At 44.2% G+C, this 27,637-nt stretch overlaps 1 protein-coding gene across 4 annotated transcripts in view; it reads right to left on the bottom strand.

Moving 5' to 3' along the window:
* Positions 1–27,637, bottom strand: part of BDH2 (3-hydroxybutyrate dehydrogenase 2) — a 444,818-nt gene that overhangs the window by 149,022 nt on the left and 268,159 nt on the right. For all 4 annotated transcript variants that reach the window (XM_069630973.1, XM_069630976.1, XM_069630975.1 and 1 more), the window contains exon 6: positions 14,188–14,248. In XM_069630973.1, the coding sequence (XP_069487074.1) occupies positions 14,188–14,248 (61 nt within the window). The remainder of the gene's footprint in view (positions 1–14,187; positions 14,249–27,637) is intronic.

The raw sequence follows: 27,637 nt of genomic DNA, 5'->3' as shown, positions 1-27,637 counted from the left end.
AATATCAAGAGGGAGCGTATTCCAGAACATGGGAGATAGAAGTGAAAAATAATGAAATCGAAATTGGGCAGTGGGGTGAGGAACAGTAAGAATAAATTGAGACTCATGAGCGGTAAGGTACATAGAAAGAGAGAGGGAGGAAAGAGAGTTGTACTATACCGTGGAAGCTTTTGAAGACAAGACATAGAAAGTGAAACAACAGACGAGATTCACAGGATAGCCACTGATAGAATAGAAGAGCAGGGCTAACAGAATCATCAGCGGAGAGTTGAAAGAGAAGACTGATAGAGGAGTTGTAATATGATCTAAGCAGTGCACATTGATAAGCAGGAAGGCCAAGACCAAGAAGAAGTGATGAAGAGTAGAAAAGTGGGGAGAAAATTAATGAAGAGACCAGGGTTTTAGTGCCATGGAAAGACGAAAGAATCGGCATGTCTAACAATATAGAGATGTGCACCCCCTCCTGAAGAAGCCTTCTGCCGATCCTTCCTCTCCGGCAAACTACCACCTAATCTCTGTCACTCCTTTCCTGGCCAAACTCCTGGAAAAGCTGGCCAACTCCCAGCTTACTCTCCATACCTAATCTGTTGGTTGTCTCCATGACCATCAGTCTGGCTTTAGAGCAGCCAGAAGCACGGAAACTGCTCTCCTTAACACCTGTGAAGACCTGCTCTCAAATCTCGATTCTAACCTTTCTGTCCTCATCTCCTTTATCTTTCCTCTGCTTTCGACATGGTCAACCACGCCATCCTGATCAATGGTCTCAGTAACAACCAGGCCCTAGCCTGGTTGACCTCCTTCCTCTCTGGTCGACCCTCCCAGCTCCAACTGGTGTCCTTTCCTCCACCACCTCTCTCTCCACGTGTGGTGTTCCCCAGGGCTCTAACCTCTCACCCTGGCTCTTCAACCTTTACTCAGCACCTCTGGCCTATCTCATCTGTACCTTCTCTCCTAACTTTCAGTGTTATGAGGATGACACTCAGGTTTCCTTCAGGCACTCCTCTGCCTCCTCTCCTCCCTCACTCATTCCTGATTGTCTATCCGCGGCGCGATACAGGAATGGTGTGCCTCTAACAATCTCTGCCTGAATGCCAGTAAGACTGAGATACGTCTCAATGGGACCCCTGCTCCCGCTTTCCCTCTTTCACTCTGGCCGTCCTCCTTGGGCCCTCTACCTGATAAAAGGAAAAGGTATTCTTCCTTTTATCACTTGCTCAATGTCTCTAGAGCCCTGGTTCTCTCTAAACAGCCTCTTTCTAAATCTGCCTGCCTCTACTCTTCGCCCTCTGCAACTAATCCAGAACAGGACTGCAAGACTTGTCCTTGGCCTCAAGCCCAGGGATCACATCTCTCCAGCCCTGAAATATCTCCACTGGCTCCCAGCGGCTGCAAGGAACAAGTTCAAGACCCCCTGCATTGTCCACAAGGCTTTCTGGGGCCGGGGACCACACTACATCCAACCCTCTATTCCTAAGCACTTTCCTTCTCGGGCCTTGCGCTCATCCACCTCCAACTCTCTGAGGGTCAGACGCTTCTCGAGACAGAGAGTGGGGAGTAGATCTCTCTCCTCGGTTGGTGACTCCCTCCGGAACAGCCTCCTTGCCTCTCTCCAACTTGAACAGGGCCACCTCAGATGCCGGAAGCAACTCAAGACCTTACTTTTCGCTTCTGCTTTCTCAGCCCGAGAATTGTGTAGAACTATATTGCCTTGAACTTAGGAAATGCAATCATGAAACATTTATAGAACTTTCTTAAACTTGGGGAAGGGGAGCTGAGAAAGAAGCTAGGAGCTGGTAGAAGCTCAGAACCAGGCCCGGCTCCAGCAGGGGGGCAGGGGGGCCAGGCCCCCCCAGATCCAGCCCCTGGCCCCCCCTAGAAAGGAGGCCATGTCAGTGGTGTGATACACCACTTGTAACCAAGGGAGTGGGGGGATGGACGGCACTCGAAACATCAATCGGCAACCTCAAAGACATTCCGAGAGGCTGAACTGCAGGATTTGTTTTATTGCCCTAGACAATGATTTATGCCCCACAGCCATGAAAGTACAAATAAACAGAGAGATGGAGAGCCACACACACCTCCTCTAAGTGAGGTAGCACACATATTCAAGCAGGCTGCCTACAACTATTTTCTCAAACCTACAATCACAATGTTGGTTTCTGTATTTTAAATTGTGTTTATTTTTTGTGAGAATATAATGGTTTTTCCATCATGCTTAATTAAATGGTTAACTGTATCAAGTTATATAAATGACAGGTAAGATGCTTGAACACAGATTTCTGCGCAAGGTGTGTCACCTGACTTGGGGTCCTTACAAATTACATTCAAAGTATATATTCTGCTGCATTAACTACTTGAGTATAAGTGAAAAGATAAGGTTGGTTGTAACAAAAATGTAATTCTGGAGGGGAGGGTGTAGTAAAATCAAAAAGAAATGGCTAACGATGACCTGGAAGAAAAACCAGGCTAAATAGCAACGACCGGGGGCGGTTTGCACCGATGACAACTGCAAGGAGAGAATAAGCGAACACCCCTGCAAGGATACTATCACTCTCGGATCCTGGAATACGAGAAGCCATATGCATCTCACGACACCAGGAGACGTTGACCTAAGCCAGTTTGACATCTTATGCCTGCAGGAAACCTGGCTGATGAAACAACCAGCCCTAGATGGGTTTTCCTTGGTGATCGCTCCGGCAGTGAAAGGCCCGATGGGTAGACCATCATCTGGTTTGCTCATAGCGATAAAATCAGGCTCAGGCTTAACGGAACCAACGCTGTGGAAACAGTCATATGAAACACTCGTAATTCTAACCACACAGGAGGAAAAAAATCCAAAGTCTGTAAATACTCTGCAAAAAATGGTGGCTATTGTTAATTGTTATTGGAATCCTCAGCGCACATCCACGAAAGTCTTCTGTGACAACATGAGTGCTCTGATTGACCAGCTTTATGAAGAATTTGAGAAAATTGAACTGATTATCTGCGGGGATTTCAATGCCAAATGCATTGAACCCATGGAAAATATCAATTGCTCCACTGCTTCCCGGGGATTAGTCGACCCTACCGTAAAGAGAGGAAAAGCCTGGAATAACATCTTGAGCTCGAGAAGCATCCAAAACGTGGCCACATTGTTCCCCAATCAAACGAATCTTCCAACGTGGGAACGTAATGATTCTAAAGCAACCTTAGATCACATTTTTGTGTCCAATGGTCTCATCAGGGATTTGACAAGTTTTATGGTTCAACAAACTGCCAATAGTGATCACAACCTATTGAAATGCTCATGGCAGACGTCTAAGAAACAACCAAACATCTACGACTGGGCGACCGAGGTCAATCCACAACAAACCAGACTTCGTTTGAAGGAACAAGACATTGAAAAAGTTAAACGAGCTTGGGATCTGAAATGGGGCTGCGATCCCAAGTGGGACACCAATCAACGACCGAATTACTTGCCCCTGTTATTGCCCTACCAAGTCAAGGGTTCAAGGAAGAAAAATGAAAGAATCTTCACGGCCCACCAGTATGACAAGGATCTGGTGATTAAAAGAAAAGTGGTCCGCAGATTGCTAAGAATAGCAAAGAAATCCAACACAATAGAAGATTGGAAGAGTTGGGGCCTAGAACAACAAAAATACAAAAATTGGCTCAGACAGCAGAGAGCCATGCAATACCAAAGAGACGCAGAGGAGATGATGTCTAAACTATCCGCAAAAAAAGCTAGTGAATTTTGGACCCTTATAAAGGATAAGAATGCGGACCAAAGGACTATCACTGCAAATGCGGTAGCTGAAGAAAGGTGGGTCCATTATTTCATGGCCGAATTTGAGGGACTCCCAGGTACCATGGAAGAAACGACATCTGACCATGAAATACCATGGGTAGACCTGTCCAATACTGAAGATATTGAAATCGCAATACGGAAGCTGAAAACATCGAGAGCTCCTGGACCGGATGGGTTAACCAACGCAGACCTCAAATCATCTCCTGTGGAATGGGCCGATTGTATCAGTAAAATATTTGCCCAATGTGCCAGAACAAAGATGTTCCCAGAATCTTGGCTAAGGGCTGTGATCGTGCCAATCTACAAGAAGGGCCCAAGGCAAGAACCAGCAAGCTATAGGCCAATAGCGTTGTTGGATATCCTGGGCAAATTATATGCCTCCCGCCTCTTGGACCACTTTCGAGACTGGGAGAACAAAAGTCCGGCTAAGGACCCACTCCAATCAGGATTTCAAAAAAAGGGTTCAACTACCATCAATCTAATGGTGTTAAATATTCTCAAAGCCAGAATTAAAGAAGGAGCACCGAAGGTCTACTTGGCTTTTGTCGATCTCTCAAAGGCCTTTGACATGGTCGATAGGCCCACTCTATGGGCAAAGCTTCAAGGCTGGAAGTGTCCAGCAAACATCTTGGAACCCATGATGGCATTAAATATAGACACAAAAATGCGAGTAAAACTGAACCATCAAGGCGACCTCTCAGGGGAAATTCTGGTGAGACGAGGTGTCAAACAGGGATGTCCACTCGCCCCTGCTTTGTTCATAGCTTTCTTAGGAGACTATCAAGAAGCTGAAGCGAAAATTCGTGCCTTTCCCCCGAAGATAGGGAAAATGGAGATCCCTCGCCTAATGTACGCAGACGACGTTATTCTCATTGACCAGACCAAAGTGGGATTGCAAAGAAAATTACATAACCTCGAAAAGTATATCGAGAAAAAACACTTGGCGATTAATAAGACAAAGACCAAAATCATGGTAATGGAGAAAGTGATCAACAAAGGAACAGCCAAGTTAAACATATACCTTGAAAAAACCAAACTTGAAATTGTAAAGTCTTTCAAATACCTGGGGATCAACTTGGACAGCTCAAAAACGGAAAAGAGCTTACAAAGCCAATTATGGGAGAAAGTCAAACGTCTCACAGCCCAAACAAGAGCGATTGACCGCAAATATGGTAAATTCTCCCTGCTCCCGGCGATAACTTTCTATAAAGCCAAGGTGGTGCCGACGTTAATCTACGGAGCAGAGACCTCGTTACACCTCCCACGGAATACGTGGGCCAAGCTGGAAGGACATGTGTGGAAAGCAGTACTAGGGCTCCCAAAATCCACCTCCATGCCGGCGATCAGGAGAGAACTAGGGCTGCTTTCCTTGGCTTCCATGGTTGACCAAAGTGCGATGCGCCTATATAGAAACATCATCATGGCCGATGCGCTACCCATTGTGGCATCCATACGTGAGGAAATCGAAACTGGGAAGTGCACGGCCTTGAAAAACTGGGCCAAAAGGAGAAGGGACGATCTGGCAAAAATTGAATGCTCAGATAAAGAGCTAAAAGAAAACCCTGACAGAATTAAAAAGAAAATAGAAGACCTGGATTGGATCACGACCATTGAAAATGCTACCGGGAATAAACTGCTAAACCACCTTCCGCCTACTTTCAACAAGGCAAAAAAACCATTACAGTACTGCGCCAAGTTCCCCGAAAAAGGACTGAGAATGGTGATTATGAGAGCAAGGCTCAACCTGCTGCCCACCAGAGAGATCATAGCCATTAGAGGAGGCGGAGGGGATAAACATTGCAGACTATGTAAAAAGAACGATTCCACGGAAACACTGAAACATTTGGTGATGGAATGCGTGAACACGAAGGAATCTAGAAATCTGTACCTCCCTGCGCTTGACGACAATCTATGGATATTCCAAACAGACGATCTGTGGAACAGACTGATCTCCGGTGAAAACAACAAGTGGTCGCAAGCCTTAGCTAAACTCATCGACCTGGTGTTCGACCAAATTAGACAGCAAGTCCTCAAAGATGGTCTGTCACAGTAGCAGGCTTGTGACCAGTGGAGGAGCCCTGCTCAATGTGTCCTTGCTAGGTGGGGGATGCATAGCAGCAACACCGCATTTCCATTGCTATCAAAGGACATTTGCACCACATATTACTGTCGATTTTTGACAAAACTTGGTTTTTACCGAGTAAAGTTCAAATAAAAAAAAAAAAAAGTGATACATGCAGGGCTTTGAATTAAACATTACCACTACCGTTGCTCTGCGCAACATTCCATGACATAATTTTGCAGTATGTCTGTACCATTAGAGAAGGGGACAAGCCATTAGCAAATGACTTTTGGTGCAAAAGGTGCAGGTCATTCTCAATTTCCATCTTCACTGGAACACAAGTAACCACATGGATTTTTAGGCCCTGTGGTCTAGAAGTTTGGGACGGGCTTCTGATATTAGTGACAGGGCCAAGGCTGATATGCAAACAATAGTATGCAAGGCTGGCCAGAGCAATGACAGTGGTTTTAATTAATTCATAGACTTTTTACCCATTAGGTACAACCAGAATGCATGCAGTGAAACACAGCTAGGATGGCGATAAAATGTGAGAAGAAACACACATCCTATGGGTGTGTCTGTTCATTTACCCACCTAATGACTAGCCATGGCTGTGTCAATACCTCACCAGAAAAACCTAACGTTTCTAGAACACTATAAGCAAGCTCTATAACAAAGTAACACCTAACATGTTGCTGTATAGGGCCTGTCAGTGTTATATCTAAGCATTCTTTTGAGTGTTTAATTACTTAATTACCTGTGTAAATAAGCTCCTGGTGTAATAAAATTCTCTTAATGTGTGTCTTCAGCCAGTTGATTTTATAAGCAATATATTTGTCAATGCCTCTGTGATTGCACTGAAGTCATGTCTTAAACAAGCAATCACATTCCATCCGTTTTGGCTTGCTTATAGGTATTAGACATTTGCCAGGCAATACCATCATATGCCCAGTTACTGCCACCATTTTCCAGCTGTTGCCATCTTATGACCAGGTGGTACCCTTATGTGGTGCCCTTATGGAAGTGTCTGGCAAATGCCTATCCATGCCTAATAAAAAGCCCAAGCCATTGGCTATGCCGATGCATGTTGGCTTCTGTTTGTCTCCCTAAGTTAATGTGTATATGCCCAGATGTGGGTGTCTTGCTGGCTACGCCTTGGGAATCAAGCTGCACTGAGCTGGTCCAACAAGGCCCTACCTGAAAATTATGTTGGCAAGTTTTGACAAGTTTTAGATCTTCTCATGCATACTTACCAGTGGGGCTCCGACCTAAATAGAATGTATCTTTGTTTGGAAGCCTAGTCTACTCTGACAGAATGTTTCATGATTCAAACTGATAAGTACTGACTTCATAACCTTAATCTGTTGAGTAACTTTACAGAGTTTGAAAAGTATGATGTAAATCCTGGGTGCTGGGTGTTTAGGCAGTGCCAGAAATTAAACATGAACCCACAAAATAAACAAAAAAGAGGAGCGTTTTCTATAATGTTCCAGGGCAAAGTATATAAGGTGTACATCTTTTATAAATAAAAATCAGTATTTCAATATTTACTAAAGAGTACAATCAGAGGTGGATTTAACATTTAGACAAGGGACACGTGCCAATGCCCCTACCCTGCTCTACCATCACTCCTCACATGCAAACATCAGGGCTGAACAGGCCATACCATTGAGGTTGTATCTTTTAACAAGTCTCAGAGGCAGATTATTTACAATAGGATGTGCTATGCCAAATATGCTGTTGATACTCAGTGTCTTTTCACTTTATCAGGTGACCACTCCAAAGACACTGAGGTCATTAATGCCACATACAACCAAATCGAGCTCTGGATGCTGTATAATGGCCTAGCCCTGAATAACTTAAAAACTGAGATTACTATCCTGGGCACCAGCGCCAAGTGGCGCCAGCTTGATCAGTCCTATTCATTCTTTCAAATCACAGACTGTCTGCTCCCCACTTTGAAAAAACAATAAAAACCTTGGGAGTCACGATTGAGGTCCCATATCAGCATCCTAGTGTCAAACTCAACATTATATTACATTATACTTTTGGCACAACTCAGACAATTCCTTGAGGCCTGCAGTTGTGCCACCCTAGCCAGGGCGATCATAGGGAGCCACCGGGACTTCTGTGGCAGCAGTCTACTTGGGGTAGGCAAAGGAGAGCTCAATCGTCTGCAAGCTCTCCAGAACAATGCAGTTAGGGTCGTTATGGGGATGCGCAAAACAGATCATGTCTCAACAGCAAACCGAGCATTACATTGACTATCTATTACAAAGAGAATCAAGTTTCGTACCCTTTGCATTTCAGGGGCTTGCATGTATGGAATAAGCCCTTTTTATATGGCAGCACAGTTGAAGTGGCTATCTAACAGCCGTAATCTAAGATCCAATAACACAGGGTTGCTTTTCACCCCAAAGGCCAAACTGGTACAGGTGCAAAATGGATGCTTCCCAGCCACAATTCCTCACTTCATCCTGCCTGATTTGAGGCTGTGTGCCAGTCTTCCCAGGTTCAAACGTGTCCTGAAAACCTTGCCTTTTGAGTAAATGGATCCTTGACCTCCACTAGTTTCTCTCAGGTTTCTCCTTAGGCTTCGCTGAGCTTTATGTTTTTTATTGTATGTCATGTCAGCGCTCTTATGCCCCCGGGCCACTCTCTTTGTGCTTTAGAAATAAATTTAATAAATAAATAAATTCGAAATGAGAAAAGGTAAAAAGGCAGTGATCATTGCTGTGGCACTTAAAAAAATATATAGGGTTTTAAGAAGCTGTTTAAGTGTGATTGTTAGGTGATTAGTAATTAAGGGGATACAGAACAAGCTGTGTGAAACAATAACTTGACATGCATTTCATTTCACTTTGTGTCTGTAAGATATTTTTTGTAAATTCTCATTCATTGCTATGCTGGAGCTTGTAGGCTTCCATTCAGGATGGGGAAAATAAAGCTACAGTCATAAGGGATTCTTTTCCAGGTCAAGCAGAGTGGAAGAAGTGGCGCTAAATGCATTTAGCTCCACTTTGTATGAGCTACAGGATTTTGTATGATTTGCCAAGCGAAGTTGGAGAGCAGATCAGACTTAACAAGGCCCCGCTGCCAAATCCTATTGGCATTCCAGCAGCATGTATTTTTAAGTTGGCTGAAATCCAATGGATTCCTATGAGATCTGCCGACTTTTACACGTGGTAAAAGCAGACAGAGTCAAAAGGAATCCATTGCGGATGACTCCCACAATCATTAATTGTGGAGGTGATTTAAACTTTTCCAGACACGTAGTGGTAAAGTAAAGATCAAAATGCGATTTTCACCTGTTTTAATCTTTACTTTTCCAGTACTTGGTGGAAACAATTAAAATTAATGAATGGCCCCTTTTGCAAAAAAGCGCAAACAGGAGAATTCTGCTCTATGCAGTTCAGGTTTCAAAACAAAATGCCCCACCTTAATCTTTTCATCAACATGTTTCTACAATGATGAATACATTGTCAAGTTGGTTTATCATGTGACTGGTGCATTTTTTAAGTAAACTGTATACAATTTAGTATTATTTTAGTTATTGAAAGCCAAACTTCAACACATATTTGTACCAACTTGAGCTCTGCAGATGTTTGGTCAAATATCTATATTTCAGGCTATGCTGAAATTATGGCTTTACCACTCAACCAAAGTGTGTGATCCTCAGCGTATTTTTTTAATTTCACTATGCCTTACCTGTTAAAAGTAGGTGCCCCTAGAAGGGATTCAGTTTGCATTACAAGCTATTCCAAAAAACGTCACTCATGATTTAATAGATGGCCAGCACAGGCATTAGGATACACACACACACATCTAACTTTGAAAATATCCAGATCACATTTATTGAACAAAATTGTGTCATTCATTACCAGTGAACACATCAAACAAAGAGTCATCTCGGACAATTGCATTTTATAACCAGGATGTAAACAGTATGTACCAGACAATGATGTATAGGGGCATGACAGTGGAGCAAGACCCGCTCCTTCATGCCATACTCCACCAGGAGCGATACCAGGAGGCTGGAATACCCTCAAACAGCACCGTCTGCCTCCAGATGCAGCCCTTACAACCCTAGAACAGCCTTGCACTCTCAAATCAATTAAAATGTGCTGCGAAAATGCAACAAAATATAACATTTTGTGTTTCAAATTTAATATTGGACATGAACCATTGATGGGAGACATTCGGAATGGGACTAACGTAGGGGTTCAGTTGGAAAGGAGGGGGCATTTGTGGAATGGGTGGGTGAAGGGAGAATTGTATACATGTGAATGTTATTGGAGGATATGTTGTTGTGCTCTAAATATTGTTAAGATCAACAAGACTACCTGTATTGATTGGGCATGGTATGTTCTGTTCATGAAATTAAAAAAAGTTAGAAAAAAATTTAATTTTGTAGGAAACAAAATCTCCTATTCCTTGCTTCAGTATTGTGGGGGGGTCTATCTTTCACAACAGGATGGAGGGAGCACAAGCATCCCCTTCGGGGCCCTCTGGGAGTAGCCACAGGCACCATCCGTCTGCTCAGCCCTCTCAGAGGAAGAGGAGGAGGAGGAGTCATCGCCGTGAATTCTCTTAAGCCAGGCCAGGAAATGCATGCTGGGTGCTGGTGTGAACAGGTGAAAGGGTAGGTAAATGGGAACAGTGATTAGGGCAGCTGAAGGAACGTGTCTGGATGGTGAAAGGTGAATGAGGATCAGATATAACAGAAAGGGGAGAGCAGATGGGAAGGGAAGACAGGTAGATTGATGTTGCAACACGGTTTTCCTTGCTTCTCTTTTGCTATGTACTATTTTATAGAGGTGTGCAAATTTATTTTTGGAGATCTGCAAAATCTGGATCAACGCCAGCACTTTGAATAGGGTTCTGCTAGACCCACACCCAATGGAATGTGGGCCCCCCCCTCGTCACAACCCTGGCCCATCCAGATGAAAATTCCTGGAGCCGGGCCTGCTCAGAACTTTGTGTTGATTACCATTTCTTTGATTATTGACATCCCTACACATTGTTTAGCTTTAGTTGTGAGGGCAAGCATAGGTTTTAGACACTGGCAGAATTTTAAGTTGAACTCAGACTTTCCTTAGTTTTGTTCATCTAGGGAATTCCAACATTAGCATAGGGAAAGTTAGGATTTCTACCATCCTGACATTTGAGTTAAAACATTATTTCTGTTTGAACTTTGAATCTGTTGTCTGTGTCTTGGTTCATGATGCCTTCACACTACCCAGTGTTGCTAGTTGTTGCACTGAGGTAAACCCATCAAGAGGGACATCATTTGATAACCATGTTTCTTGAAAGAGAGTAATAGAACTGTCCACGACCATCCTATTTGCCACAGAATTACACATAAAACTATTGTGGCCCCTTGTATTCCAGATCACAGTATTCAAGCAACCATCTTGAACCAGGCTAGAGGTCCGTGCCTCTATCCCCCAATTTTCTAAAGTGGGAGGAGAGGCTACCGCTAATCACACAAATATTCCCTAGATTTTTGTACAGGGGTCTGAGCAAACTGGACCATGCAATCTTAGATACGGCCGACAAGTGATCCTCAGCGATTCAGCCCTTCGCCCCCTTTTTAACCTGAGTATTAGAAAATATGTGACTTCTAACAACCCCCGTAGGGCACAGTATCAAGTCATACTCCACTGATATTAATGACTCAATTTTTGAGGGAATTGTTAACTGAACAATATAAGTCTGATTCTCACTAAAGAAGAAGACTCGCTCTATATCTTTAGAACCAATCAAGTAAAGGCAAGGAATATGAAGAAAAAGCTCTAATACAGTATGTTTGTTTAAAGATATTGTAATATCTGGCTCAAGCAGCAGCACCAACACAAAAAGATAAGGGGGGGCTGTTGATCAGGGAGAGAAACTCGCTGCTGCTTCGACTGCCCAATTGAAAAGAGATTTCCATTAGCCAAGTTCTTAGAACAAGAAGGGATTGGCTGTGATAATGCCCCCCTTTTTGAATGTGTAGCTGCATTATCAATATCTTGGGGCTTCGCAGCTGGCGGTAACAGACTGCAAGAGTTTTGGACACCGCCTGCCATCGAGCTCCTGAACACCAATGGTTTCAGTGACAAACCGGTGGCCCCTCGAGGTTTGGCATACTGGGCAAGCTTATCACCAACTCTCCACTGCCCAGCCATTGCATTTCCCACAGAAGCCAAGTGCGCACCAGCATATATTTCCCCCCAAGCCTTCCTGGGGCCCAGTCCACAAGACAGGACCACTTTCCTGGGGCACATGCCATTCCAACAATGTTAATGGGCTGTTAGGCCCTGTCCGCTGGCTCGCCCCTGAAGGGCATGGTGCAGCCAAGGAAAGCGGGTGCGCTGAAGAAACACCACCATCCGTGGAGCATAGTTATCTCACAGAATGTGTTCATTGGTGAGTTAATGCATTAGTCTGACTACAAGTGCCAGGCAGTTCCGTGATTGCTACTGCAGGATCAATAGTATCAATCTCCCCTTGAGAAGTTCAGGCTACCTCATCCCCATGGACCGTTTGCTTTCAAGCCAAGCCAGCAGACACCACAGACATTGATACGACAGGGCCAACTTTTGCCAAACTAGATGATTTTAAATCATCCAAATTAATCTTTATTTAGCTGAGTTGCAGCATATGGGTACACAACCCAAGTTTTATGTTTCCATACAGTTCGACTAGTGGGATAAGAACCCTGTTCAAGGTTGAAACTTCCGGAACAGTTAGCTTAATTTGGCTTTCCAGTGCCCTCAGCGTATTTCTAAAGGAGGAGTTTGGAATTTGTTTAGGAGAGGAGTCACTGGCCTGAGCAGATGAAAAGATTGATGGATCTGAATGTAATGTCAGCAGGGAGCTTAAATCCTCCAGCGCATTGATAGCCGATAGATCAGAACGATCATTTGGGGCGGCACAATGTCATTACTAGAAGCACCTACAGCTATAAATGATTGGTGGCCACCCAATAAAGAAACTTCTGCCAACATACTCTATTCATTGATAAAATAAACTGTTTTTAGATTAGAGGTTGAAGGTTGATTGTCTTACAGGCCCAACAGCAGAGCATGTACTTTCGTACTTGTCAGCACCACAGAAAAAAAGTCTTTAACTTCTGTCTGTGGAAGGGGCATAGGTGTTCCAATCTGATTCTTTCGCACCACCATAGGCCGAGGAGGAGGTGGAGGGGGAAAGGTTGAAGGAGGTGGGGCATAATCTTTTGATTTACTAGACCAGAAGGTTGGGTATTTTCTTCCCGCCGGTGACGAGCATCCATATTGGGCACAGAGGAGCAGGACCGAATATAAGCATCTTCCTCACTGCTAGAAGGTGAATTTTAACTAACAAATAAATTAGCGTCAATTGTGTTATTACCAAACACGACTATTACAGGATTTTCATTTTCATTAGAGGGATTAATATTTGATTGAACAACAGACAGTTCAGTCAAGAGCACGTCCAATTCCTGCAAAAAGGTTTTATTTTTTAAAAAGTGCCTGGTGGAGGTTTGCGGCGCAGGACATACTTCCTCCAGCGGCACAAAGGAAACCACAAATCTTAGACTCACCCGCTCTGAAACAGCGCACCCTCACAACACTGTAACCACTTCTGCCACACTTCGCACCCGCTTTGTGGGAGTGGGAGATTTTAACTTTGATGGGACTCCACCTTCCCAGTCCTTAAAGGTACTGTGTTCTTCTTGGGGGGAAAACGTACCAGCCTCCTCCACATGAAACGATCCAATACCTCCCACACTGTAAACACTTCTGCCACACTAACTGCATGCTGAGTTTACAGATGTGGTTCCAGTTTTCAAATCCTGGAGTCTTCTTCCACCCACAAACAATGAATACATTTTTTGTATTTGAAATGAATAGTCTGGGCATTTAATTATTGTTTACCAACATTTATTTTGCATCATCTCTGCACTGATCCCCCACTCTCCTCAAGAGAAGTTTCTAGTGATTTAGACAGAGGTTTCTGTAACCTGATTGGATTCAGCAAAAACAATGATGAGTCTAGTGTCTTAATATAATCTTACAAAGCAGTGAAAAAGTGGTCCCATTTCCATTTGGACTCCTCCGATTGCTGGAGTGATTCATGCACTGTGCGACAAATAGACATTTCTCAGCCATTTCAGGAAGCCCGCAATGCAGCCGGAGAGGGCACAGTAGGAAATCCCACCAGACTACGTTTCTTCCACCTTTCACCTCCCTGTTGTAGGTGCATCCTATTTCAATTGCCATTTGTTAAAATATGCATTACAAATACATTTTAAAGTAATTTAATTGGGGCAAAGGAACAGATGAGAGGCTATGAGGAGCCAGGTACTAACCTTTGATAGAGGAAGCCACCGAAGACATGTTTATGATATTACCAGACTTCTGCGCAAGCATCTGGAAAAGGAAGGACATGTGAATTAAATGCTTAAGAGAAGGGAACCAAATCCTTCAATTGGCTATTCCTTTTCAGCCCTGGTATTAAGAAGGCCCAGAGCATTTTACACAATGTGAAATATCATCTGCACTTTAGATGCTGTCACTCAATGCTATACATTCAGTTTATTCTCTATCAAATGGTGGGCAACCGTGCCAAATCCTATTTTAAATGACAAAGGGAATGGGCCTCATTACAAGTTTGGCAGTAATTCCGGTGGAAAACCACCAAATGGATTTACTGCTACCACTACTTACTTGGTCCGGTGGAATTACTGGTGGATTACAAGTTGTGGTACAGTGGTTTTAGTCCCCATTTATGGAGTCCATAGGACTCCATGGGGATTTCGACGGAATTACCACAGGCAGTAACTTTGCCAATTTCTGGAGGTACGTCAAGGAGTTACCTCAGGCATTCTGCTGGAGGTTATTCCTCCACCTTACCTCCAAACCTGTAGATCGACGATGCGGTAATGCAGTGGCAATGCAGTGGTAACCACTGCATTACCACCTTTTTTGATCACACCACTGAACTCGTAATGAGGCCCAATATCTTTATTTTATTTTTCATTTAGGTAATGAGATGGGCAATGCCACTTGTCGCCACAAAGAGTGAATTAGAGCAACTTTGTTAAATTAGCATGTTCATGAATCTAATAAAGACTTAGACCAGTTATTTGGCTGTTCCAATTCAAACGGAGAAGTTCACTTAAAACTGAGATTTGGATTTTAGGAACAGCTTGTTATGTTATGTTGATTTATACCTCGCCCTGCTACCACCAAGGGGCAGTCTCCAGGCGCTTGCGTGGCTCTGCAAAAGAAGTGCATGGGGAGGTTAGTGACGATAGGGTGAGAGGATAGGTTCAGAACCAGGAGGAACTGGCGTCTGTGAGTGTTGTTTTGCATGTGGGAGTTCGTGAGGGAGGCCTCGTGTGTGGTAGCTTCCTTTTCATACTGTCTCCTTCCCATATCTTTGTAGTGTACCATTTCTTGAAATGTGACACTAGTGGGCCTCATTACAAGTTTGCCAGTCCGGAAACAAGGGTGCCAGTAAACTCACCTGCACCCTTGTTTCTGGACCGGCAAACTACAAGTTTGCCTGCCGCAGCTGCTGTGCCCAACAGGTCTGACCCTTCCGGGCACAGCGGCCACTGTAGGCAGACTCTTCACGGAAGCGCCAGCACCGTAAGCAACAGTGCCAGCGCTTCTGAGTCCCACTCCCATAGAGTTCTATGGGAATGGGGACTAACATTTTCCGGCGCCTGACTTCCTGGGCCGCCAGACTTGTAATGTCCCGGTGGCCCCGGGAAGTCAGGTGCCAGTAAAATATTAAGAGTCCGGTGGCAACCCACAGGTAGCAACGGCAGGGTTACCGCCGGACGTGTAATGAGGCCCACTGTTTCCATGAATGTGTATAATTACCAAGGAACCCCAATTATTCTAGCTACATGGACGACATGTAACTTATCCCCCAGGTTCACAAGCCTTAAGGGGCAGTGCCCAAAAACTTTGTAATGACTACTTTCATCCCTGCATCTGTAAATGAAAGGAAGCAGTACTTTAAATGGGGTACGAGAAGTGGGGGAGAATCTTTCAGTCGAGGTCTGGGATCAAAAAACGAGCAAGCACAGCAAGTAAGAGCATCATTTGATATTAGGTTTATAGGAATAAGCCAGTGCCCCATTATCTTTATTTAAAAGGAGGGTCTTAATTGAACATTCTAAATCCAATGTGTCTACTTATTCTGAGCAAATTATGATAGGTCTTATAGACAGGCCGGCACCTCCACCCAAAACAGTCAGTTCGGAGTGGTCGGGGGGCGAAGTAAAAAAAAGTTCCATTCAGCGAAAATAGGACCCTCGTACTCGGCACCCTGCAGTCAACGACGTATTGCCGTGCCAGCTTCCATATTGTCCAGGAATGCACAAATTGTTGAGTCATTTTCCACACTGCAGTAATAATGGAAATAATTGTACTTAATATCTCAGTGTGCGGACTACTCGCCTGCAAACCCATAGGACAGAATTATATCAGTTGAGTAACTTAATTTTGAAGTTAAACTTTCCTCATCAAATTACAGAATTGAAACATGTTGATATATAGCAACAGTAAAATAAAAAGACACAAATGTCAATGCAGCATTATTCTTGTCAAGTCACACATAGAAGTATAAACCACAAGTCATTTTACCCTCCAAAAGATAAAAGTATAAAATACAAATAATTTAAAAATCTTAGTTTAAAAGCCTTTTGTGATTTTCAGACCACGTTCAATATATAAGTAGACAGTGCGTGCTTATATCGAAGGGATGAAACCAGGCTATGCATGCCCAATTCATTAAAACTGTTCCGATGATAGGTTCAAGAAGCTGTTTCCTCAGTTTGGCCCATGCCTGGAAGAACAGAAAATGGGTAATGTCCCCTTGTGTCATGTGGTCACACCAGCCATCAGCAATAAAAAGCCCCTTAACTGTCTTTCAGACTCAGAGTAAATCGTGTGTCATTTGTGACAAGTGTTGTCAGTAGTTGGATCAGTTAGAGCCAATACTGAGGCTGGCCTATGCCAAGAGAACACATATAAGTCACCAGAAACCACCTGCTGCAGGGTTCTGGACGATTATAAATGTTGGAATACCAAAATCCAGGAAATAGAAATACAATTCTCTTATTTAAGTTTCGAGCCAGCGTCAGGAAAAAGTTCCAACAACAACCCGGACGGAGAACCTACCAGGTCAGATCGCCCAATTTTGGGGGAAATTCATTCTGACTGAGAGATCCAACCGAAGGTTACAAGATAAAACAAGAGAGCCCCAAAAAAAGACCAACCCAGGAACATGGCCATAACCTACCAGAAGCCAGCTGCCAAACCCTCCTGGAGGCAGCAGCTTTAGACAGTGAAGAGACTACTAGACTACTACTAGCGAGGAAGAAGAAATACTTTTCCCAGCCATTGGCTTGTGGGAAGACCAGCTCCACACGACCTGCTTTACACGGGGTAATAGCGAAAAAGAGGAAAGCAGCCAAAGATACCCTCTGCACCCCCAGACTATCTTACTGAAGCTGGGCTTGGAGAAGACCCAGCTGCCTTTTTCTTTCAACTTCGAGAGGGTTGCCAAAATGCCTGGGTGGCATCTAGACGGATGTACCAGATATAATGCACCTTTTTACATAGTTTTGGGGGTTTTCGTAACATATTAACCAGCTTATACAAGGACAGTGTACCACAGTATATGACAATTCAACGGCACCCACATCATGTTTCCCCCCCCTCGGTTAACATGAAATACTTTTCTCTCCCTGTGTTACTTGTCGCTCCAGGCCTTACATCATGTCATGGCCATCTGTTACACGCACATCCATATCACACTCCCATTATGCCTAAATGCAACACATTTTCTCATATTGATGAAGGCAACCCATGCTCCTATACACCAGTTGATGCCATCTCTTGATGGTGTCCATTCCAGAAGGGATGATATGACGATTGCGAACCACAACACCTATCTATCAGACCCCTTCGGGCCAGGTTCCAAATAGAAACCAACTAGGTAAATGGATCCTCTGTGACCCATGCCTTGTTAATTTATTGTAAAGAGGAGAGGGATGAGATCTGACTGATGCCGGGTTGTGCTTTCTGTTTTCTCCTACCATTAGATATTCAGTGATGAATGCTTTATCTCAACATTGATCACCCTTTGGAAGAAATAAACCCCCATGCTGCAATTCAGAGACTGACTCTACGGTTGATAACTGAACTGCTTAGACAGGCAGGATTCCCAAATTATAAGGTGAGCGACTAACATCTGTGGGTGAATTGTAATGCTATTTGGTATCACTAGGCCCTGAACGGCTGAACAGATTAATTTAATAGGAGACAGTTGAAACAGGTTACTTCTGCTACCCGATAAACCTAATGCCCATGGCAATTTACTAAGACTTGAACAACAGAGAGTCTAACTGGAGCTAGCGATTGGGGGGCCCCAGACCCCCAGTCCTGGTTCTTGATATACCCATTGACACCAGTCAGAGAGCTGGTTTGCGCAAGAGATTCCCAAGCAACTACGATTGGATGAGAGGTGGGAAAGATCCAATCTTTTTTGTAATCTTTGACATGATGAGTGTGATATGTCGATGGAATTTGGAACTGCTCAATGCTATTGATAAGCATGACTATTATTCTGGATCTATTGCATAAGATAGTCTGACTGAAGTACAGTCTTAAATGGACATTCATTTTCCACTTGTTTGCTGTTTTTATTGTCGGGGAAGACACCCAGTGTAGCTTCTGCTACATTTCTTCAGGATCTGAAGACTTGAATGCCATAACCTTGATATAACATTAGATGCTGTCAGATGGTTAAGCTATTGGATGCGGTGCTAAATCTGCTCTCAGTACAAACACTACAATTGCTTTTGCCCCTGATGAATTTCCGTGGAATGAAACCCAGATATGATTAGGAAAGAAACATGTTGGGCTTTTAACGCTTTGATTTTATGTATGATGTTTTGTGAATGAACACGAATAATTGAGAATGGGAATGGTATGAATGTGTCAGAAGTGGATGAGTGGAGAATATGGTATGTCCAGTGTGAATTTGCACAGCACGAGCCACTTTAAAGATTAAGCTATGGAAGGATCTTGCTCTTAATTGAAGATGTTTTGTGCAATATTGCTCAGAATCCTGTATGCTTACTGAGATGAGATGCAGATTAGATTTTTTGCACTTTTTGGATTCTTGCCATTGTGTTGCTTTATTAATTGTGAAATGAAGATTAAAATATGTATTTTTCTACCCGTTGAACTGATGTTTTGTTCAACAATGTTCTGAGACATGACCGCTGTATGAAGAGTCTTCCCCACACACAAAAAACAGTTTGAAATCACAAGTTTGTTGTCAAATAGTTAAAGGGTTAATCCCCTTTTATTGAGGGTTTGCTTGTGATTTCATGTAACTACCTTCAACCTCCAAGTGCAGTGATGTGGTCCATTCCGGAACGCCACCTGGGTAGGTGTGGGGGTTGTGGAATCATTCATTGTTTGGCTATAGCCCGTTTTGCTAATATGAAAGCTGTATTAAGGGGCATCATAGGGTGCAACCCTATCCCCAATAATACACTTCGAGGTTCCAATTCTACCGAACTCTCCATTACTCACACCATTTCCTTTTATACTTTCTACCAGAACCTCTGGACTTTAGGGCAACCCCCGACCATGCGGAAGAATGTCCCCGGACACACTGGGGGCATGTGTCATCACTCCCCTGCACATTTCTTAAAGCTTTTCTTTAGAGTCATATATTGTGTGTAAATGTTTACATTGTATAATTTTCATTTTCGCTGATATGGCAACTTCTCCAGGGTATTGTAGGGCATGATTGTCCATCTTGCTCAAGCCATTCTCCCACATATGTTTTAAGTCTTCTAGTTGTCAGGCTAATACTTTGTAGAGGGTTGACAACAGCTTCGACATGATTTCTCTGTCTAACAGGTTCCTCTCCAGTGAGGAAGCTTGCTGGATCTGTTTATTCCCCCATGCGTGGGCATAAACACTTTAGCAGGTGGCGTAGAGGGCGCAGCAGAATGCAAATGTATCAATTTGCAGTAAGCTTTGAAGCATTTTAGAAACATTATATAACTACACAGAAAAAGCACCAATGTATTCACGTTACGGATGCAGAGGTTAACGATAGGATGATGTATTTTGCATTTAGCGGGAGTATACAGTGTAATGTTTTAAGCGATGTGCGAATAGGTAGCTGACATAGCTAAGTGTGTGAGATGGAGTCAGAGAAATGTTGCGGTAAAGGCAAGGTCCGGGATTAAGGCAGCATGAGTTCCGTCATGTTGGATTTTAGGGCACGTTAACGGATACATTTTGCGAAAGTATGAGAAACAGGCCTAACGTGGAACGGTGGCTCTGTCCAGTTGATCCTGAGACAAGTCCCCCAGAGCGAAGTTATGCTATCAAGGTCGCACTGTGCTGATAACAGTTAATTGAGTCCAGCTGCAGAGCTCGGAGGAGCTGGGAAAGGAATGTTGGTTCCAGGGAGGAAGGGTAAGGATGCACCTTTTGAAGGTTGAATTCATGTGAGCATGGCATGTCTTTCTGTGATGCCAAGAGGCCTGCTGAAGATTTAGAGCACTACTGCCCATGCCCAAAAAACAGTCATCCTATTTGAACTGCAGGTGCCACACACTAGGGATCAATAAATAAGGCAAATTCAAACATGAGAGTGGTGCCCTGATCACATCATTCATGGGCATCTGGGTTCCCAGGGAGATAAGGGAGGAGAGGTGCTAGGGCTGTACCATGATTTGGGATGGGAGGAGCAGAGGTGATGCCAATACATTCATCTACAAGGGCAGGAGCTGTTTGTGCATGTGTCTGATATAATGAGGAGGACCATTGTATTATCAAAGCAGAGTTGGCGTCGCTATTCACACTTTGGCCAGGCTCCAATGGGGTGGAGGTGCACATTACGTAATAGTTAGAATATGTACTTGTTAAAGAAATGTATTAGGGTGACAACGTACCTGGTAGTCAATCAACTCCTAAGTTTCACAATGACGATGTAGCAGGTTACGTGTTTGGGGGAATGTGTTTTAGATAATGTGTGACCAATAGGGTAATGGGCTACAGGGGATAATAAGAATTGTATATAGGTGTTAGCCAATGGGGAGTGTGGGATTATGTTGTAATCTTTATTATGCATAGTTTTATTAATTTGTGGTTTTCCGCTATAAAAGATGCAACTCCTTTAGGTGGGTCAGGCTCCGTGTTAGTTAATTTCTATAGGACCATCTGATAAGTTTTGCATGTAATAAAACGTGGTTTCCTTGCAAATTCTGCATTGATTATTTGGCCTATTTGGGATTGTTTTTATCGTTCAGGTTTTGGGTCATTCACCTTTCAAAATTGGTGACACCGACATGATCCCAGACTCTCTAGGAGGCCGGGTATCCTCTGCCACACATCCTGGGTCACAGCAGCTGTCTGCAGTGACCAGTCCCACGTACACAACTTGAGGAGGTTTGCAGGTGCCAGAAGTCCTGCCTGTTCCTTGGAGAAGAGCGCTGCACCTAGCTGTGCAGGTGAATTGATGGGGACCCCACATCGGAGGTGCTCGGGAGAAGGCATAGACTTAAGTGCACCGTTCCAGTGGAAAACAGCAGGGGGAAAGAAGCAGGAGAAAAGAAGCATGAAGTTGAGTGTTTGGAGAGAGAAGACCAAGTGGGGATATATTGGTTTTATAATAGTGGCCAGAGAGATCTTCTCCGACGGGGGGAAAGAGGACATCCTCAATAGTATAAGAGTGATAAAAGAGAAGAGGAACAAGGGATCCCCTCATGTAAGAGGGAAGTGTGAGAAACCAGAAGGTGTCTCACCCGCTAATCCCCAGGGACTTGTCATGCAGGGCCAGGACACGGCCATCGCTTTTGGATCCAGTTCCTGGGGGTGGAACAGTGTGGGAGGATCACCTGAGTTAGGGTTCCTCGGGGAGCGGGTGTGTGACACCGGATGGTTTCTCACGCGGTATCCTCCCTTCCCTGTAACACCTTTAACCCATAATACCCGATGGGATATTTAGAAACTCACCCTTCCCTTCCCTTTTCCTGCATCAACACTTTTACACAGACAGCCCGCTCTGGGAGAAAACAGACTCACACCCGAGTCGTGTGCATGACATGTCCCAAAATCATGGTCAGGCAATTATCAACAATCACCCACGCCTGACTTCCACTACCCTTACCCACACGGATAAAAGGCAGAGTACGAGAGCACACTCTGATCCAGGCAAAACACACGAAGGAACAGCAGTTTCGAGTTGGCAGTGGAACGAGAGGAGAAAGATGGCCAGGCACAAGAGGTTTGTGAGAGGGTCAACACCCTTGACCTTGTATACAGGAAGCCGTTACTTTCAAGAAACCTTTAAGGCAGAAAACCTAAGACCAGGAAACAAGGATAAAGAATCCTGCATTGTGTGTTAGAGATATCGAGGGTCCTGCTTTGTAACTGACCAAGACGCGGAGGAGCAGCAGGCGGTGTGGTATCGACCTTGGCTCCAAGAACAAAGAAGCGACAGAGAACACCACAACCGATGAGTTGGCGAGACCGGTCTGTGTTGAAGTCAAGGTTACAAGCGGCAACATTATAAATTGAGCGCTGGAAGGAATATTGTTAAACGTGTGTGTTGAAAGACCCGAGTGAAGCTAAATTGCTGGTGAATATTTGAACATTAGATACAATATCGTTGACAGAATGGTCTGGCACTGTGAATGTATTCAATCGAAGGTCTCTGTACGGTATCTTGAAGAAAGGAAACAAAAGCAGAAGATCGATGAAAAGTGTAAATTGTGTGAAGTAATCCTGCAACGGTTTAAGCAAAACCCACCGCACATTCGAAAGACTTTGATTCTGGTATCAAAAGGGGATCTGAGCCCGAACGAGGGGGATCCATGGTCCGAGCCCAAAGGAGGGAGACCAGTCTTGAACGTGTGAAAGTGAAACCCTGGCAAAGGAAATGAACTTTTGTGTTTTGTTTGCTGATGCCTATGTGTTGAACTGTTACATCATGGCTAAGAAGCTAGAGTGTGTGAGAAGCCCGCACGTGCCACCTTGCCCTGTGCTGAAAACGTGGGGAAGAAAAGATAACTGCTCAACTATCCTGACATATCATTACTTGAACACTTTTCTTTTGCATACATTGTTATCCCACACCAATTTGTATTTAGAAGGATTGGCAATAGGTTTATTAGTATAGGCCCTTTTATTTTGACAGACTCCACTAGGACTGCGTTATTATTATTTGGTGATCGTAGCTTGCTCCCATCCTTAGATTTAACTTTAGATAGGCATTTACCAACCCACTGAAGTTCAACAAACACCCGTGAACTGTGATCACTTGTGTCTGTCTTCACTGTTTGATACTATGCCTTACAGAAGGGAGTGTTGCATGTAGAGCAGTGGTCCATTATATAGAGGGCCAGGGATCCCGCCGTCTGGCACAAGGAGGCTTGAGGATGGGAAATTCCCTCGTCTCGAGGCAAGAAGACAGAGGAAGGGTCTAAACTATTGTGTAAATAAGCATATTTTTATTGTGAGGATGTTTTGGCTATTAAATGTGGTTTAATGTGTATAAAGAATTGTTGTGGTGTGGGGCGATAGTTGCCCAGTTATATGAATATGGGGATGTGTTGGTGAGTGCGTGTGTGTGAGTGGGATGGGATAAGGGGTGTGTGGTTTGGGTTGAGGGGACACTGGGAAGGATGTGGGGAGTGTGTGCAGCATTGGGAGGGTGGGGAAGAACAGTGCCGCTGGATCGGCTATCTGAGAAATAAGTATTTTTTGGTAAGGAGAGAAATGGGAAGAGCAATGAGTGCCCTGCTGGAGTATATGTGTTCCGCACTACAGCAGTACCAGGAAAAGATCATCAAATATCATTGTGAGTTGGTCGTGGACACAAAAGGAGGGACGTACAAGCCGTGGCCTGAAGAGTCAAATAACAAGGATGTGTTGGGTCATATGCTCACGTATCTGGCTGTGAAGTATAAAGGGAGGAAGTTGAAAAGTAGGCAGGATATCCTCAAACTCTGGAGAATGGTAGAGAATTTAGAAGATGCCCCAGAGGAATCAAAGGAACAAAAGATGTTAATATATATAACTGGTATTGTCCCCACGGCCTGCCTCCATATGGGTGTTTCCCCTGCAGCAGGCTATACCAGCCCCCAGTATGCACCCCGACTTGCACAAAGGCAGGTAGCTCCCGCCGATAGTGCTTACACCACACACGGCTCAATGGCTAATCCTGCACGACACCCATTGGTTATGGAAGTAGAAATAAGGTGGAGAGAGAATTAGAAACTGCGCTCCACAGGACAGAGGCAGAGGTAGCACAAGCATCGCAGGAGCAGGGGGGACAGAAAGTGACACTAGGTGTAGACTAATGGAGAGCAGGTGACATTCTGTTTCGAATTCATTATATAGTGATCAGGGATGTGCAGGTCGCTACAAGGGAAGATAACCTCAATGCTGGGCTGGAGGGCATTTAGAAGGTCCATTGCGTGCTGTCAATGTAGATTATAACTTGACTCGAACAGCTAGAGACGCGGCGTTTGCACAGGAGAAAGATGTGTAGGTGTTAGAGGCAAAGCAGGGAGAGAATCAGGAGGATGAGATACTACCTGTACCAACACCGAGGGTAGAGACCCTATGAGGACCAAGGCTTAGGACATGACCAGGTCGAATGAATTTAGAGAAAGGCAAGAGAGGAGGGAGAACCGTACAGACTAAAGAAGCGGGAACACAGCTTCTGTTATTATACATGGGATATGGGAGGGCACAATAGGTATCCTGGACATACATGTAAAGAAGCAATTTAATGAAGGCATTACCCTCACTCACAGCAAGAGTAGGCATATGGATATATGCATTAGAAAAAACAGACTGCATGGATTACATTGGCAGTGGGGAACATGCAAAGTGTATTTACCGTGCTGCTAGGAGAAAAGGCAGATGACATATGGAGGAAGGTGGGGTACAGATAAATTATGACAATCATGATGGAGCACAGTTTAATGACTGCCGAATGAGAGTGTGGATTGCTTTAAGGTCAGCATACCCAGACACACCAGACATTAATTTGATAGACCTAGCATTGTATATAATCCAGATTCATGGAATGTGGAGGGCAGAAACAAGGGAGCCCTGGGACTAGAATATAGGGATGTTTCATCATATGTTACGGAAGGGACTCCCCAAGGATGTGCAAACGATTTAGGTAAGGTAGTAGGTCTCGAAGGGATGTGTTGAGATTCCGGCAATAATAGTGCATCATTGCAGGAGAAGGAAGGTGCAGGATAGGGGGCAACAGAGCAGGCGCAGAAGGCTATAGCAAAGTTAGTACAGAAGAAGTTGACGAAGTTAAGTGTAGAAGGGGTGCTGATTACCAGCTCGCCTTAAGGGCAGCAGGACACAAGGCAAGCACTGGAATGGACAGAGGGCTACCAAGGGTACACAGACAACAGAATGGACGGGCAAGGTCATTAAAGGGGATGAGGAAGTGTCCAGGGAGGCCAAGAATGAAAGGCAGAGAGTGCCAGTGGAGTTATTGTTTAAGCTAGAAGCCCCTCAAGAACATACCCCTGGTGCCCTCCTCACACTAGATTTAGATGCAGCAATAATCAAAAAGGATAAGGTAATACTGTTAGTGACTAATGAGGAAGGAGGTGAGTGGTGCACAGTTTTATGTATAGAGCCCACCCAGCCATTCAGGAGGTTGTCTGATGAGATGTTTGAAGATGTTAACAATGATGGAGAAATTATTTTTGAAATACTTATCCCTTGTCAGGTCATGGTGCAGCACAGAAAAGTAGTGCACACTAGACTCATTGCTAGACCAGTACCCACTCACTTATAGGAAGACACAACAAAAGTACCCAGCACCTTGAGTACCAGAAACCCCAATGATGTAGGTTTATTGAAGAGCATAGGGGCCATTCACATAAAGTTGAAGCAGAGTGAAACATTGCCTCGAGTATGACAATACCCATTATCCAGAGAGGCAGATGAAGGGATTTATGACACCATTGGGGCATTATGGCAGCAGGGCATAATAGCCCATCACAATCCCCACATAACACAATCAAGAAATCAAAGTGTTCAAGTTGGAGATTGATAAAGGATTTTGAACAATATCGTGGAGGCAGAATTTTCAGTAATTCTGAATCCCGCCATGATCCTTTGTAGTATACCAAATGAGGCCACATATTTTACTGTAATTGATTTGAAAAATACATTTTTCCCCATCCCATTGCACCTTGATTTGCAGTATCTCACTCTGTTTATGTATCGCGGGCTGCAATTTCAACACAAAAGGCTCCCTCATGGGTAATGTGAGACCCACCGTTTTTTTAACAGAGTATTGCATATGGATTTGGGTAACATACATGTTACTCCCATGCGGGAGCGCCGCCTGCAGCCAAGCTACCAGCAGGACTTTGGCGTAGGGCTCTCTTGACCAGTGTTAGGCAAAGTTTGAATGCAGTACCCTCTGGGAACACTACAAACAACTATGACTACAGGTATAGGCAACCCAACCTTTGGTATAAGCTTGTACTAAACAGTTTTGGTAGCGTGTTGAGCAGCCAGACTTATCTCAAGAGGGGAAATGTGAGCAGTAGCGGAGTTACACAAAGATTCACAGTTACAGGTATTAAAATAAACTCTTACACTCAAGGTTTCTTGCATAAACAATTAATAATTTATTTATCAGTCAGTTATAAAGCCTTCTTTATAGAAGTGAGCAATATACTAGTAACACACAGATACACTACAATACTATGTACTCTGAGTTTCTGGATCAGGCAAGGCCCTTTTGGGATGGCCCACAGACACAACCTACACCCACAGTTGACTTCAATGACAAGGGTGCTGGGGACATTAATACCTTACTGTTGGCATACAGAATGCTTTTTAAAGGTAAGTAAAAAGCAAAGGTTATGAGAACACAAGAATTTACAAATATTCATAAGCAGGGCAAATACTTTCAGATAGCAAGAGTAGAGTCATTCAATTCAATAGGCTAAGCCAAAGTCAAAAGGCCAAAGTCTTTGTAGAGGATATAACACTTCAGGTAGGTAAACAGAAAAGTCTTTATACAAGTTCTTAGGAGTCTTTGAGAAAAAGAAGAATCAAATGTAGGGCCACAAGCTGATTAGACTTGTGAGTTGCAGAAGTTTCAAGCACTTCCACAGTAAGAGGTAAGTTCTCTTAGTCTAGTTTACCATACCTTAGTAAAGAAGAAAAAGATGCATCTGAAGGCTTCTGTTCCTGTACAGCTCTGCAGATCTCACTGTTCCTGGGCCTCAGTCGTGGGGACAAGAGGGAGGACATCGGGGGACTCCTGCACTGTAGTGGCACCGTCAAAGCTGACAACCGGCAAACTTTACTTTCAGTGGGTGTTTCGCGTTTCAGCTCCTTGCGGTACAGCAAATAGCAATAAGCGCGGTTCCTGGCTGTCAAGGTGGACTTTCCTCACATCTGAGGTCCCGCACTCAACTGAGGGGGAGTCAGGCTTGGTCAGTCCTGCTTCGTGGGAGTCCGGAGGATCTTCCAAAAGCTTTAAACCAGCTTACAAGCAACGCACACAATCTGGTGTCCCTCTTCCTGGCTCTACGGTTTCCTGCAGAACTCTGAGGAACTGCAGCCAGCTCCGAGATGGGTGTCCAGGTGGCTTACTTGGGAGTTGATTGGTCCTACCAACTCAAAGGGAGAAGTCGTCTTTTGCAGGGCTTCTCTGTCGATGCGAACTTGGCGATTCGGACCTGCAGCAGGTCTTCATCTGGCAAACCA

The sequence above is a fragment of the Ambystoma mexicanum genome, chromosome 6q (genome assembly GCF_040938575.1).
Source record: "Ambystoma mexicanum isolate Mex_15411 chromosome 6q, UKY_AmexF1_1, whole genome shotgun sequence".
NCBI lineage: Eukaryota > Metazoa > Chordata > Amphibia > Caudata > Ambystomatidae > Ambystoma > Ambystoma mexicanum.
This window is presented reverse-complemented; position numbering and strand designations above follow the sequence as displayed.